The 16,266-nt window shown below is 37.4% G+C and overlaps 1 protein-coding gene across 2 annotated transcripts in view; it reads right to left on the minus strand.

Moving 5' to 3' along the window:
* The window catches only part of PTPN2 (protein tyrosine phosphatase non-receptor type 2), a 32,531-nt gene that overhangs the window by 5,920 nt on the left and 10,345 nt on the right, over window positions 1-16,266 (minus strand). For both annotated transcript variants that reach the window (XM_055704983.1, XM_055704982.1), the window contains exons 3-8: window positions 15,251-15,351; window positions 14,535-14,633; window positions 13,204-13,341; window positions 5,823-6,032; window positions 4,197-4,355; window positions 551-741 (exon numbers count right to left, since the gene is read on the minus strand). In XM_055704983.1, the coding sequence (XP_055560958.1) occupies window positions 551-741; window positions 4,197-4,355; window positions 5,823-6,032; window positions 13,204-13,341; window positions 14,535-14,633; window positions 15,251-15,351 (898 nt within the window). The remainder of the gene's footprint in view (window positions 1-550; window positions 742-4,196; window positions 4,356-5,822; window positions 6,033-13,203; window positions 13,342-14,534; window positions 14,634-15,250; window positions 15,352-16,266) is intronic.

Here is a 16,266-nt window from a genome sequence, read left to right on the forward strand (position 1 = left end):
AGGAACTCAAGAGGCAGAGAAACTTGACAGAGAAAGGCAAATTCACGTGACACAGCTAAACCACAGAAATATATTCAGAGTAGCAGATTTAACAGAAGTAGAGGGTAACATACGGCTTCAACGACAAAATTTCAATCACCATACAGAAAGTGGCGACAAGAACGTTGTGTTTCTGAGGTATCATATTTTTCTGAGGAGAAGTTAGCACTGTATTTAAAAATCAGTATCAAATTATCTTAGGCACTTTTAGGATCTAATTCACACTGCACAGTAGAGTTCACAGTCTGTAGGAAAATGCTTTCAAGTGTGAGATTTGGCTGCCTCAGAGACATTTGTTTTTCTTTTCTTGACACTTTAAACAATCAAACAACTTTATCACAAGGAATTACTGCAGTTGTATTTTTTAAATAATTAAGACAGTCAAATACCACCTGCCCTTTCCCTCTACTGAAGGAAGATCTTGAATTTTTCTTTTCCTAAGAAAAGCATACAGTAATTCAGCCTTTCAAGAGAGTACCTGCCTCCTGAATGGTTTCTTCATCTTGCCTACCTTTCGATGTTTCCATCTGCGATATCCTGAACTTTAGTGGACAGGTCAGTATTTATTTTCTCCATTTGATCTTTGTTCTCCAGGCTTATGCTGTTCCCATTGTACTTCTCTGTGGTTATTTTAGTTGGGTGTGGAGGAGACTGCTCAGAACTCGGCGCTTGGTCCTCCTTAGAGAGCTCCTTCCACCGTTTCTGTGAACAAGGAGAACGTATTTCAAATATTCCCCTAACACTGAAGGCCCTGGGCCCAAGGTGTCTTCTAACAGAGGAGTCACAAAAGTAGATTAAAGGAACTACCAGATCAAGAACAAAAAAAACCCCAAACCCAACAAAAACTAGATGAAGTAGTAAGGTTAGATGAAGATGCACCTTCTCCAACAATGATCCCTTTCTGTACTTCCATACACGATGCTACCATGAAGGTCTGAGGCCACCAACTTTGGGGTTTGTACTGTCCACAGTAGCTCCACAATGAGGAAGCAACCTGTTTTGCATAGTCTTTCACTTTCTGTCTCCCTCCTCTACTCTCTACATGCCCACACTGTACTGTTACCTTTCATGGCTCCAAAACACAGCAGGACCTTGTGTGCAAGAACTGCCTTTAAAAAAAGAGAACTGGAAAAATTTTCAATGCCAATGAAAAAAAATCTAGGGTTATTTACGCCGAAGTTGCGGCCTGCTACTTCACCTAGTGCTGAAATCCTTCAGACTGTTCACCATTAGGACAGTTACCCATCAGCCCAGAGACCTACTGCATCATAAAACCGATATTCATCTTGCTGTAAGAAGTAATCTGAAATGAGATGGAAGTAAAAAAACATAAAAGAAGATCAGAAGTAAAACTGGTTTGCTAGATCTCCATCCTAATGATGAACAGTCTGCAGGATTTCTTGCAACAAAATTTCATGCAAAAAAACCCCTACAAAGGTAACAGGAAGCAGAAGAATCACTCCTAAAGCACAATCAGTTCTTTTCTCACACACATCAGCCAGTCTATAAAGATATAGAATACCCTGGGGGAAAAACATCAGTTACTTTTAAACATCTACGATAAGAAAGATGAACTGAAAATTGACTTCACAAAATGAGTGTTAGATTCTCATCTGTGGAATGAATTCAAAGACTACTGGTCTAAACTAAATATCAGACTCAGAGAGTGATGTCAAAAAAACCCAATTACTTATAAATGAACTGCTGGCAGAATGAGCTTTAACAATGAACCCACTCCACTGCAGAGGAGCTTCCAGTATTGATCAGAAATTCACAAAGGGAGTCTTCACATACAAGATACTTCACTATCAGGTATTTTCATTGTTTTGTCTTAAACAAAAAACCCAAAAGAGAAAGAGCCACTAAAAAATGGAAAACCACTTTGCAGCTCCCTCTCACTGTCATGGAAAAAGGGCTCTGGAAGACACGGTTGCGTCCATAAGAGACTTGCTGGCTAAATACTGTACTGGCTGTACTAAATACACCTGGCATGAAAACCACTCAGGAAGAACTGAAATCTGAGACAATTTTACTACTCTTGTCAAAGAGAAGGAATTTCCCACCAAGAATTCTAAACATGTCATAACAATAGTTCAAATGACTGGTAATTTTAAGTTTAAACAATCCATGGCAAGAGTACATGAATGGCAGGACTGATAAAATAATGTACAACTTGGAGCAGGACAGGCAAGGAGGATATCTCAGGACCTGAAGTACTAACTGTGTCTTGTGAAACTGTATCTGGAAGAAACAAAGAAGTGAAGTTTGATTTGAGAAATGCAACAGTCCTTAAAATTATAACCAAAATGCCTGTGTAGGCAAGCTAAGACATAGAGCCTGTATCACCTTTTGGAACGAACGGAGATAACAGAAATGCATGTTAAGATGTTCAGTTGACAGAATCAGGTGAATGTCAGCCACAGTTTTTGGATTCCCAAGTTTTGGTACAAGACTAATATTCTTGCTCTCTATCTGCAAAACAGATCTATGGATCTAAGGAATTCAGCTTTCTTTGTCCTTTCAAAGCCACAGATTTGTTTACTGGAGACCACTCATTTCAACAGATTATTCTGAGAATGATGGCAAGTTATTCTACTATGCTGTTGAAGCAAAATTACCTTTATTATGAGGTAATTTTACAGCAGTGAAAACTTCAATCTTGTACCACCTCACCCACTTAAAATAGTGCAGCGCTGCAGTACAACAAGGAAGCAAGCAATTGTTTCAGCTACAGCACCACACAGCGCCACGCCAACCACACACCTCTGCAGGGTTCAGGGCAGCCTAGGCAACTGTATGACCCATCTTTCAGCCACAGCTAGAAATCCCATCACTGCTAAAAAAAGAGCTAGCTGACTCTGAAGGGAGAAATACTCCTGCTGAAGTATTGCCAGTTGATTTTCTGCACATGACACTGTGGCCCAAGGAAAAAAGCACTAGGACAGCTGCCTGCACTACAGAAAACACTGGTTTAAGAAAGATCATCTGAACAATCATAACAAAAGAAAGAAAAAAGCGCAAATGAAAAGTGAGTCTTCTTAAGCATCCGCTTAGTATGAAGAAATAACACACTTGAACTTGACAAGCAGTACTCTGAGCTGACAATACTCCCTTGTATCCAGAAACAAGAAATTCTGTGATGGGTGTTCTAGATGGGCGAATGTGAGAACCAGAGCTGCTCAGAGCCTGGAGCATGACTTTTTAAAAAAGAAAGCAGAAAAATTATTAGAGAACACCTTCATACCACCAGAAACAGCTTCCAGAAAATAAAGAGGCTAAATTGCTGTTAGTGTTAGGACAAATCATACAGTCTTCTAGGCATACAGCACAGGTGTCAGAGTAGCAGCACACTACCTAGGTGTTCATTAGTAGTTGTGCAAAATTATTTATTTACATAGCTAGTCAAGAAACATTTGTGAAAGAGAAGAACTGAACAACTACCAGAACTTTCGAAGAAAGGAAATGTGTTTTAGCTTATCTGCTTCATTCATGATTTTAAGAAAACAACAAAATAAAAAAGCCCTAGCATATGAAAGAAGAATTAAGTGTGTTTCACAGCCTCTCCTCCCAGTCCTCCCCTTGCACCTAGCCCCAGCCATTTAAAATAGCTGCAGCTACTCTTACATCTGCAAGCCACACTGATCAAAAAGTGAGATTTGGTAATTTGTTTGCCCCAAAAACACCTTATATTTGGCTAGATTCTACTAACTGTAACACAAATTTTAAAGGATATGAAGAAAAAAAAGGCAACTTTACTAATAAATGTGATCTGTAGCATGAGGCAACTTCATTGTCAGGAAAATATATAGCTAAGATCAAGAAATCCTAAAAAGATCATTGCTACCTTTTCAAACTGATGCTGGGCATTACTTTTGCTTTTCAGTACCGAAAACAGTGATTTAACCCCTTGTTTTAAACATTTGTACAGACAAATTATTTTTATGTTTTATCTAAAAGAGGACAAATACATAGGATTAGAAGTTCAGCTGATAGAAGGTGCTGATCAGATACCCTCTAATACCTTCTAGGCATCGACTGAAAAAGGCAAATTATTTAAACCCCACAAAGTTACATGTTTCAGAGTAGCTCGGAGCCCCTTTTTAACTACTCTTATCAGTCTACTGTTTATGTTTAAATACACAGAGCTAAACATTTACCTGTATAGTTGAATCTCCCATTATAAATTTTGCTCCTTCTATTACAGCCATATATGAAAATCTTAGTTGATCAGGGGTCTGAATAAGTCCCATTCGATATTTTCTCATATCTAGCAATACCTTCTTAATATCTACAGAAAATGGGTCTTTTTTTTCCATCTGTAAAGAAAGTTACATCAAAAGTGTCATTGCTATTGATAGAGATAACATAAAAAATAATTACAAGTAAAAATCAAGTCATAATTTTTTATCTAAAAATCAATTTCTTCATATTACATTTCTATTAGTTATATACAAAATTAACTTCTCAAATTATTTCTAAATTGTTTTTACAGGAAATAGCAAATAAGCTAAGGAAAGCTTATTATGAACAAACCAATGATCATGTATTAACCAAACAGAACAGTACCCTAACATCAAGTTTTAAAATCGAGTTTAGATCTGCTTGATTTTATTCAGGCATATATTTGTACTTTGAAATAGGACTGTAAGAATCAGAACCATAAATCAGTATTTCCTGCTGCTCCTGAACGGAACGGCAATTTGGAATGACTGAACATGGCAGAAATCCCCTTATTTAAAGCAGAATCTGTAAGCCAAGCAATGAACACACATCCCCACACTGCAGCCACAAGGCCATTTTTAACCACGTTATCTACACATGCAGTGTTCACTTTAATTTGTCTAATGCTAAAGTACACTTGCATCAAAATATACACCCACACTTTTCAAAATGCAGAAGAAAAAGAACTGAAGAAAAAATTAAAAATAAGTTGAGAGGACCTAACTAAACAAGATGACAACTGTCTTACAATTTAAATGAAATGTTTCAACTAACCCTGCACTGTACTTCTCACTATTACCAAGCACAGCCAAAGAGAAAAAGCCCATGTCTGAACTTCAAAATCCAACAAGATTTTAAATTTTAACACTACAGTTCACCCAAGTCACCACCAACTACAGATGATGCAGTTCCCCGAGTAAGCAAAAAATCTGCTCGTTCATGTGGTACTGCAACTGGCTACCAAGTCCCACCTCCCACAGAGCTGCACATCTAGGGAAATTGTGCATCTCATCCTCCATTATACACTGCAGGAGATCCAGGGACATGTCTGAGTTCTCATCCTAGTTCACATACTAATCTTCTGCCACCTTAGAAAAAGAGGCCTGTCAGACCTGCAAGATACTCCATTTTTAGAGAAAACTACTTACGTATTCAGTTGTCTTAATATATATACCCAAGCCTAACTTTAAGCTTATACTAAAAATCTCAACACTTTCTAAGCACATCTCATATAAAAGGAAAAGAATGCTTACTATTTACTTTCCAGAAAGCTTTGAAAATGTGTAATGCACTTCAAGACGAATTTGTAAACGTATTTCAAGGGCTGTGTTTTTAAACCATCAAAGTATGTGAAGGGGGGGGGGGGGGTGTGTGTGTGAAGAAAAAAAAAAAAAAAAAAAAGAAAGAGTATAACATCTTAATTTATTAAAAGTTTTCACTGGCATGTCATTAACTTAAATGCTTTTAAAGCCTTCTGACCCAAAAGCCCATATTGGGAAGGGACACAGGGTGTGAGGAGAAGGAGGAGAAGGAAAGGGGTGACGGAGAAAATGACCACTTACCAGAACAAGACAAGTGTCTACTAATGAAAACGTGCCAGAACGTCCTATCCCCGCACTGCAGTGAACTACTGCAGGTCCATGTTCAGGACTTAGTGAACCGGACTCTCTGACTTTAAACAGGAAGTTCAGGAATGAAGCTGGGGATTCAGGAACTCCAAAGTCTGGCCATGTAGTATAATGAAAATGAGAGATCATCCTGGACTCACCACTCTAGAAGTAAAAACAAATAAACAATACAACTATCAAGTTTTCTACTTTTGTTTAGTTAGCACACATTTCCCCAATCTAAATCAACAGCTTTTTTTCTATTTTAAATTTCCCATTTAGACAAACAAACCAATAACTTGCTTCATGTTGAATGACAACCAGCAGTGCAACCTGAAGTAGTTTTTCATCCAAGTTGGTAGTTTTCCCCTTTGCAATTATTACCATACAACTTTTTTTTAAATTCTTCTCAAACTTCCACTGTTATATTTTGTTTGCTTTACTACCTCCTCACAACTATTACTCTTTTTCTACCATTAATGCAGCTTAAAGGCTGACAGCAATTACTAGACTGCTAGTATTAATACAACTGAAAAAAAATTAACCTCAGCCTTTTAAACACTCTCCACTTGCTCAGAGCAAGTTTAATACCATGTGGTAATATCATCTCCTTTATACCAGCCACACTACTGAGAGGAACAGGAAGCTTTACAGAAAAGGCCATACAGCAGAATGTCTAGCAAAACTTCTGCTGGACATGCTCATTCTTTGTAACTAAGAAAGAATGATTCCAAAACAATGTAGTTGTTTTAGAACCATGCAGCGCCTTTCCTAATGCAACCAACCAACTGCAAGTATTGAAACGACAGCAGGAGAGTATGCATATATCTAAAAAGCTTTGATGAAAATTTGGATCATATTTTATGGACTCACTTCAGACCTGCTGTTACATGCTACTCCTTGCCACAGTGATTTTAAGACAACTTAATTGCTGACTTAGCTTGGGAATTTTAGAAAGGTTCAGTTATTTTTATCCTTCCTCCATTTCATCTCATTTTCCACAGAGTGAAATCTACATAACCCTCCAAGTCAGAACACAAGAAGATTTAAAATATGGATGTATTCCACAGAAGCTATTTTTCTTTTTCAGCAAAACATAGCTATGAAATTCAAATAAATTATATTGTTCTTCATCTGCTCAGTCTGTTTCAACTTCTTATGAGAGACAACTTAACAAAACTCCTCTGTGAAACTAAAATAATCCAATTCATGGTTACCACAGGAACAAAAATACTCTCCCATTTTGCCTTCAACGCCTGATACTACAAGACTGCCAATACTTTCACAGAAAACTGTGGATTTTACATGACTCAAGTCACTCTCAAATGCATTGTTATCTCCCAGGAATATTTTATCTTTTGGCTAAGAGCTCAACAAGGACAACAGAGGGTGATCCAACATACTGGGAAAATGAGTACACAGTAAGATTTCAAAGGAGGGGCGGGAGGGGAGGCCTAAATTGTATAAAGAACAGGAATTTGCCTTTCTTATTTGTCTGAAGCAAAGCATTAAAAAACACTTTGTACTTTCAACTGAGATCTTACTGGTCTACCGTACCTAGTTTTTCAACTAGTGAGTTAACTCACTAATCAACTAAAATGACCTGTTTGTTTAAAAATCATGAAGGAGAGATGTTTTTAGTAAGAAATACAGAAATTATAGAATTTTAAAGAAGATAACACTCAAACAATTTCCTCTATTTCTAAGAAAAATAACTTACCAATTTACAAAGAAAATTAAGAGGAAAACTGAAGACATGAGCTAAAGACACATACTAGGTAAAGCAAAGATTAATGTTGTTTCTTGTGAATCTAGATGATCCTTTGAAGTGGTAACTGATAACTGTCCCCTCAAGATTCTTAAACAGCTTTCCAGATGAAAGTCTCACTTATACCTTAAGGCGGCAAAAATGGCCTTATCTATAGGAAAAAAAAAAAGTGATCTGTGTCTTTTTTATTGGTTTTTGGTTGTTTTTTCTTTTTTCCAAAGCCCACACTGTTACCAAGCACTAGCATCCTCCTCCTAAAAAAACATGGTAGTGCTTCAAGCACATGGCCAAGTGTCACCTTGTTTATACACTAATCTGAAAACAGGTATTTCTAAAGGAGAGATTAAAAGTGCTGCTGTACATCTCATCCAGCTCTAAGTCACAGATTTACTTTTCTCTTCCTCCCCATACTGTACAAAGGCTTTATCCATCCCACAATTTTCCACCACTTCAGCTCATTTTAAAAATACCTAGTCTCTTCGTCTTTCTCCACAGAGTCCCGTTTCAGTGCACCGGAACTGGCTGGTCTTCTTTGAACTTGCAGCTTCTAATCATACAGCCAAATCCCATTTGAGTATTTCAAGCCTCCCACATTTTCTCTCTTAAACAGAATGGCTCTTTCAAGTGGCGCTTGGCAGTCAAGCTGTACAGCTGAAATACTGTCTTTGTGTGAGTATCTGTACCACCCTTTCTAAAATAACTCCCCTGTCACTGAGCCATTCACCACAGCTATCATGTGAAGTGATGCAGGACCATAGTGAGAAAAGGTTTGGCTTTCTAAAGATTCACAAATGTTGATAGAAAGAAATTCAATTCTAAAGAACAACTCATTTTATTTGAAGTATTACCAGGAAACTTGATATTCTTCTAAAGAAAAAAAGCTGGACTTCAAGACAGGCAGCAATATAAAATTTTATGTATGTTATACACAGGGAACGTATTTCTGCATGATAACTAAAACCCAGCTTATTCTACGGTAACCACAACATACTCTTCCAGGATTTATTTCATAAGACTACCTACCAAAAAAAAAAATTCCAAAAATCCGTGAATAATCATGGGACAACACTTGACCAAGCAACTTTTAAAGAAAACGAGCCTAACCATTCCAGTGAAAGTTTCACAGACTACTGGGATAACCTTTTACTAAATAGGCAACATAGCTAAAACTGATAAACTCAGATGACCACCACGCTGCACAGTTCTCCACTGACTGCTGGTAACACCACCAGCACAATCAAAAGATGATCAAACCACAACTCATGCTCCAGGTTACAAGCAGACACGACATGAGGACTTGAGCAGAAAAATATGAAGCCCTTAGATTAACTTTAATCAAAACAAGCCTTGTCATAAATTTTTTACAGTAACTATCCAATCACTCAAAACAAAAATGTACAAAAATCTTAGAACAACTTTAGTTTGCTCAGTCACGTGAGAGTATGAACATAGATACCACCTAAATGCTCAACGGAACTTGACACCTTCAGTGTGAAGTAAAACAGGTGAAGACTGAAAAATGTTGGTCTGTCAAATTTCACACATTCCTTAGAAAAGCCTTCATTTCATAGTTCAATGGCGACCGGAATGGTCTAACATATGAAGCCATAAAATACACCCAACCCCATAGTGGTCCTGCATTTAATGACCATGCCTTAAGCACATTAACAAGTAATTTGATCATATAAAATTGAGAAGGCATGCTGTAAGAGCAATATTCTAAGCACTGAAATTCAAAAATCTTCAATCAACTTTAACTCCCTCTCTTTGTTCATTCTAATGCTTGGCAAAATGGTCTTCAAAATGTACATCAAAATGGCAATGAGGATAATGGGGCCAAATAATCCTCACAAACATTCTGGGATTTTTCTAATAACTAGTGCATATCCTATAAGTCAACATGGTAATAGCTATGCCCACTGAATCCGAAAAACACTTTAACATTCAAGTGACTCTGGGTTCTCCTTTACTGTGAGGCACAAATACCTTTCTGTTGCAGCACAAACTAGTAGGCTGCAACAAGGTTTTTATACCGTTGGTCAGATTCTATTGTCCTTGCTGTTCCTCCTTCCTCCAGAGGCCAGGCCAGACCACACTGCTCCTCCTCCACCCAACCCCTCTCCCACACTCCTCAGGGCTGTTTAACCACTTAGCAGGAAGCAGCTACAGCTGCACATCATCCATGTCAACCAACCCACTGCCTTCGAGGCAAGGCCACAGCTGCATGTTATCAATGCTAATCAACCCACTGCCTTCATTCCTCTACACCTTTCCCAACACCTCGGTCTTCTTTCCGTGGTCATGAAGACCAAAATGTCAGACTGTGTCAGGGATTAAAAGTGATATGATGACATCCCACAAAGCAAGTGTATGCCATGTTTCAGTAAATCCCTTCAAAACACTATAGGAATTACATACACATCCATATACAAAGATACCACTTGATCCCAGAACACTGCCTGCCATTAGACTGCTTGCCTCTACAAACGAAAGATCTTCTTGGCACATTTAAAATTTTGGACATTGTAAACTAACAGCAAAGTAAATGTTACCTTCTTGACCTACAATGACTCTTCCCGGTTCATCCACAGGATCAGATAGCGAGGGCCACTAAGCAGTCTTGTGTCACCTTAATCTGATAGCAATGGCCACCCAGAGGCTTAGCACTACGTTGAGAATCCATTTTGCTAAAGGGTTTTTCCAAATATTTGCTGTTTGCAGAGGACTCAAGATTCCACTTGAGGTTTATTAATGGTCCTTACTCTAAAGTATCATAACACCAGCGGCACATCAAATCTAGTTCACTTCTTGTAGTACTTTCTCCTCCAGCAAATATTTTCTTCACAGACCTCTCCTTCAGCTGCTTTGTTCTCATTTCTAGGAACCTAGTCTGAGATACATTCATCAAGGTTCCTCCAGCAGTTTCAATTCCTTTCCACTGCTCCGTGTCCTCGCCCAGTCAGTCAATCCCTGGTTTCCCTCAAGCACCAGTGCTCATTTGCCCTCCCATAGCTTCCCTGAATTCCCTGTACCAACCTAGCAGGGTGTTGCTTATAAGCATTCATTACATGTCACCTTGTGTCTTTCCCCAGACTATGCAGGTTACCACATCAGAAATTAGATAAAGAAAGCTTTGGTTTTCAGTAAAAAAGTACTTAAAACTTGTGACACAAAAAGCTGAATGCAGCAATAAGGGATAATATAAAAATACATATTCAACCCAAGGTGAAGTCTTCCAGAAGTTAGTTATCAATATCTAACAATTCTCCCATAATACTGTCACAAAACTTAGCAACCCCATCCAATAGGTTATTTAACAGACTTAAAATAAGGAAATTCCACAATAATCACCAGCAAGATAAGCACATGAGAAATATTTTCAGAACTTTTGCAAAGATACCAATAAACACCATCTCCTCTCCAAAGCTTTACTGAACTACACCAGCCACAACAGCAAAACCAAATGACTGCCTAGAACAGATACAAATAAATCCAACCACCAAATGCCTTTATCTAATCCTCAAAAATGAACACTGCTCCCCTCCACCAAATCCCACCTGTACTTCTAACGGCTTTTTAACAAAAGAAAACAAAACTTCTAGCAACAAAACCAACCAATTATTCAGAGGTTGTTTCATTGGTAACAACGTTAAACAAGCACTTTACTCTTCATACATACCTATTTTGCTTATGTTGAGATTTGTTGCAGTTAACACAAATCTACTTGAGTTCAGAATGGTTCTATTATAAAGACAATTCTAGTTCTCTTTTTTAAAGGAAACTACTTCCTAAGTATTCTTAGAATTTAGAGTGTATTTTGCTCATCAGTCATCTTATATTCCAGGCGGCAAGTGGCTAAATGTCTTACTACTCTGCCTCCACCGAAGTCCCCTCCAGAATAACTTGTATAAAACTGGTTAAGCTCACATTTCAAGTTAACTGTGAATACTCAGTTCCTACAAATTTTATGGTATAATTATCAATTTCATAAAGAAGGCTGCACTCAACATTCACAGTGTTATTCTAGAAACTATGTAGCTTTTCTGTTTGACTAACCAAGTATGTTCTACTTCTTGTAGCAATTTTATAGATTTTAAAAAAATATCTTTGGAGTTAGCATTCATGGAGCCTTATAGAAACGCTAGGGCATGAAAATAAAAATTCAGTACAGCAAGTTTGCTAAGTATTTGTCAAACTGATTTACACGGCATACAAGAAACTGTACAGCACTGATGGGCCCGCATTACCAGTCCAAAGCACACCGAGAAATTTAAGTGGTCAATAGCTTCAACTCAAAAGTCTACTACAGTATACGTTGTGCTGTTCCTCAAGGGATTTCTGCATTTTCCAGCGAATGTTATGTCCAAACACACATCATGAAAACTACATCCTTTGAAATAGGAAGTTTAAAATTAGGGGCTAATGTCAGCCAGACAATTCCATGAAGCCGCCTCTTAGGTAGTTAGGAAAGCTTGCCTCAGCTTTCCAAAAAGGAGAGCTACTCCTTCTCAGGCACTAGCTTGCAAGCACTACTTCTCTCTTGCCTCTGCTGTCAATAAACAAATGACTAAACAGAAATTCTTCAGGTCAGTAGGACAGAATTTCATAAAGCTCTTCTTACATTGAATAGACCAAGGAACAAGCCAAGTTTATCATGTTGATCTCATGAGGGATGTTTCAAATTAACAAACATTATCTCAACATACTATTAACAGCTGGCATAAATTCAAATATTTTTGACCAAATATATCAATGTTTAGTTGTATAAAACAACATGCAAAGAAACACCTTCGAGCCTTCCTTTCCCAAATCCACTGACAAGACAACCTTGAATAAAACTTGCCATACTAGCACTTTCAATTAATATAAGGCAAGGTTTATAGGGAGAGAGAATATCTTACAAGACATAGCTGGAACAAACAGACAAGCTCTTCAATCCTGTCTTCAGCTCTGAAACAGAAGCAGCAAATTCCAACCCAAGCTCAGGCCAGGAACAATTTTTTTGAGCTTAACTTGATTAAATTGTCAAAGTGCTTAATTTTTAAGAGAAAAGGATGGTTGGTCCTGTGGAGCAAAAGGGGAGGTAAGCAAGAGGAGATAAAGTTACCTATCTACAGGTGGTAATCACCCCTCCCCCAAAAAACTTACACAGCTAGACTGAATTACATGGAAAACTAAAATTCCATTAAAAACCAGTAATTACTGACTGATTTCTGATATTCAAAAGAAATCAGAATTTTCAGCTCCTAGTTTCATCCTTTTAGGGTATTTCTTACAGCTCCTCTTAGAATCACCACTACCAGCAATTACAATTCAATATGTTAAGGTATTGCCATATGGAAAATATAACTATAAAAATGCTGAAGCTGTCATCTCTTTCAAAGTAGACATTAATTCAGGTCTAACTCACTTGCTTATATGCCACACATACATATTCAACATCATCAGAAGTGCATTACAATTTTCAGTGTAAAAGCTCAATCAAACCAGTAGTGACAATATGCTAAACAGTTTTCATTATATACTTAAGCCCAGGAACATGAGCTATACAGACTGAGAAAAGCTTACGTTGATATTTTCTAATTGCAGTAGATGTACTGTGTAATAGGATTTGACGTCTTCAGATACTAGCCTCACACGGAAACCTGTTTCACTGAATGTCATAACTTCTTCTTCTTTTGTTGGCCAGTATTGAGCACACTTCACCTAATTCATTTTTTTTTTAAAAAAGAAGGGGGGGGGGCAGGCGGGAAGAGAGAGAAAAAAGAAAAATCTGGTTAAGTATCCTAGTATTTTTGGGTTTGCATGAACAGATTCTGAGACCCCATTATTCAATACAGTAGATTCGACTCAAGTACCTGCTGCTGGTCTGAGGAATTAAAAGTCCACAGTGTTTACAGCCAAGTTACAGCTGTTTCACAATGGCTATTATGCATTCCAGCTTTATCTGTTTATACTTTCTTTCATCCCAGGTTAGTGTGTTTTGAGACACATTCTTAACCCCTCTTCCCCACTCTTGCTCTCTACAGTGAAAAGATCTTTACTCAGCTGTTTCAACAACACTTCCCCCTCCGTTTCTGACATGCACACCTGCACATTTACATAACTGACGTAACATCCAGTTTTCCCAAGGCTTGTTGAATACTAGCAGATTCTAGCAAAACAAAAGAACAAACTAACAAAGCAATGCAAAACTGTCCCCTGTCCTTTATTCCTCTTGCCCTGCACTCCAACTTTCTGTAGGAAAATTTCTGCATAAGAAAGTAAGTGACTTTTTAATGGACTAGTCAACTCCTTTTTTTCACTCACAAATCTACTCTGAGGAAAAGCCATAAACCTCAAATGACATGCATTTATAACTAAATCCAGTTGTTTTAGGCACATTAGCAGAAAAACTACAGAACAGAAGATTCCTGTATTCTTGCATGCACATATACCACCAGCTTTAAAGAATCAAAAATAACTACATCAGTTTGACAGTTGCTGGGAAGCAGCTTGTCTTCACTGTTACAAACAGCTAAGATCACTATATAACAAATATATTACTCTCATAGATTTAGCAGAAATAATCTAAAGATACTTTAAACCAAACTTGTCCTCCCATCTTCCATTTCGTTCTAGAGCATCTTACACTGCTTCTATTACACCTTATTTCTGTCTGTACATGCTCCTTTCTCAGGATGTTACTGTCACCTTTCTGGATGTATATTTATCAGATGCTGTTTTCACCAAACTGAATTTTGTCTTAGCTCCATCACTTCAATATTATATTAAACACATGTTACACTGTATACCAGTGAGGAAGTCTGTTAGTTCTGTTAATGTTAACAATCAAACATTGTTCAACTGTATTACTATTATGTGGCTTACTTTACAACTTCAGGCCTAATATTACTTACCGATTCTTTTTCAACAATTCTGTTCAGCATGACAACTGCTTTGGTTTGTTGTTGCCATACCATTAGCCAAAAATGACAACATGTATTAGGCAGTGGACCCTGTGTAATGAAGAAGAAAAACGGGTGTTAAAATATATAGGCAAAGCAGTCTGAACACAGTTAATTGGTCACTGTCCTCTGAAAAAGTTTACACAAATTATTAATAGAATAACAGAAATGACAGGTTAGAAAGTAACCAACTCCACAGATCATTCCTGCACCTGAAAGTTGTTGTTGTTGGGGGGTGGGGGGGTGGTGGTGTTTGAAAAAACAAACAAAAAAACAACCCACAAACAACAGAACAGTAATAGCTCAGGGAAGGGATGTTTCAGTTTGGGCATCAACACTATTGTGCTGTGAGAAGAAAAGCTACTGCTCAGAAGGTGCAAGATGAAATAAGGGGTAGAAATTGTTGCAATCCATTTCCAAAACAACTGAAGAAAAGAGCAAGAAATACCTGAAAAACTTCATATGCAGTAAATTTTTCAAATATTCCCTTTAGCTTTTTATTAAAATATGAAATAATGTGCCCAAAACTAAAATAAACAGGCAGTTAATATGTGATACATGTAATTCACAGGGAGAAGGAACCATCCAAATATAAATTACAACTTTATAAATCTCCCCTCCCCGACATTCTCAATTCCTATAATAACCTAGTAATTGGTAATACTTACCTGTGTTAAAATATAGTACCTCTGGGCTTCTTCTATGACCACAAGGCTGGCATTGATATAGTCATTCTCAGTGTTCTGCAATTTTACACGACTATGATCATCTAAAATTTAAAGAAAATTAAGAATTAATGATGCATCCATCCATCTTCTAACAGGCAAGTTTAGGTCTGACAAGCAATTAGAAATAAATTCTGCAATACTAAACAAATAGTAACCTATAAACATACATTAAACTAATTTCTCAAGTAACTTTGGGAACTGCCTGTCTCATTCTCCCCTCAGCAGTCCATCAGAGTAATTCCAGCTATTAATAGAATTTACTGAGAAAACTGGAATACCCAGTTTTCTTTAAAAAACAACCAAACAAAACAACCCTCCCACACATGCCAAAAGATGCTCACAGCCATCCCTCAACAGTTGCATTTCCTTAACAGAACAGCACCACAACCCACACCAGGCAGCACGCTGTCCTATCACACCAGATCACTCTGCTGCATGGTTTCCTTTAAGTTCAGAATTCCAAGATTTTTGGTGAACTGAGATTTCACAGGTTGAGGTAGAATCATGAAGTTAAACTCACACAACAACAACAAAAAAACAATAAAAAAAAACACACAAAAACCCCTACTTGTAATAACTCAAACCAAGCTTTAATCAATTTAATTTCCCCGTAATTTATTATTTAATACTATACAAGTTAAAAATACTAAAGAAGGGGCATATGTACCTATTTAACAAATCTTCCAATTAAAGGAAGCCGAATCTAATTACAAATTTTCAGTCTCTCACGGTTACACAGGCAAGACAGAAGATTCCCCTATTTATGGCAGAGGCAAGCAAAGGACTCCTGTTGAAATTCTAACATTAGCATGAGAAAGATTACCAGACTGTCCTACTAGAACACTGCATAATAAAAGCTCACCGTGGCTATTCCTAGAAACTTAGTATCTGATTTATCACCCTCTAGGAGACATTTAAGTAATCAGACTTGTTCGCATTAATTAGAACTGCATTAA

Source organism: Falco cherrug, chromosome 3, assembly GCF_023634085.1.
Source record: "Falco cherrug isolate bFalChe1 chromosome 3, bFalChe1.pri, whole genome shotgun sequence".
Lineage (NCBI taxonomy): Eukaryota > Metazoa > Chordata > Aves > Falconiformes > Falconidae > Falco > Falco cherrug.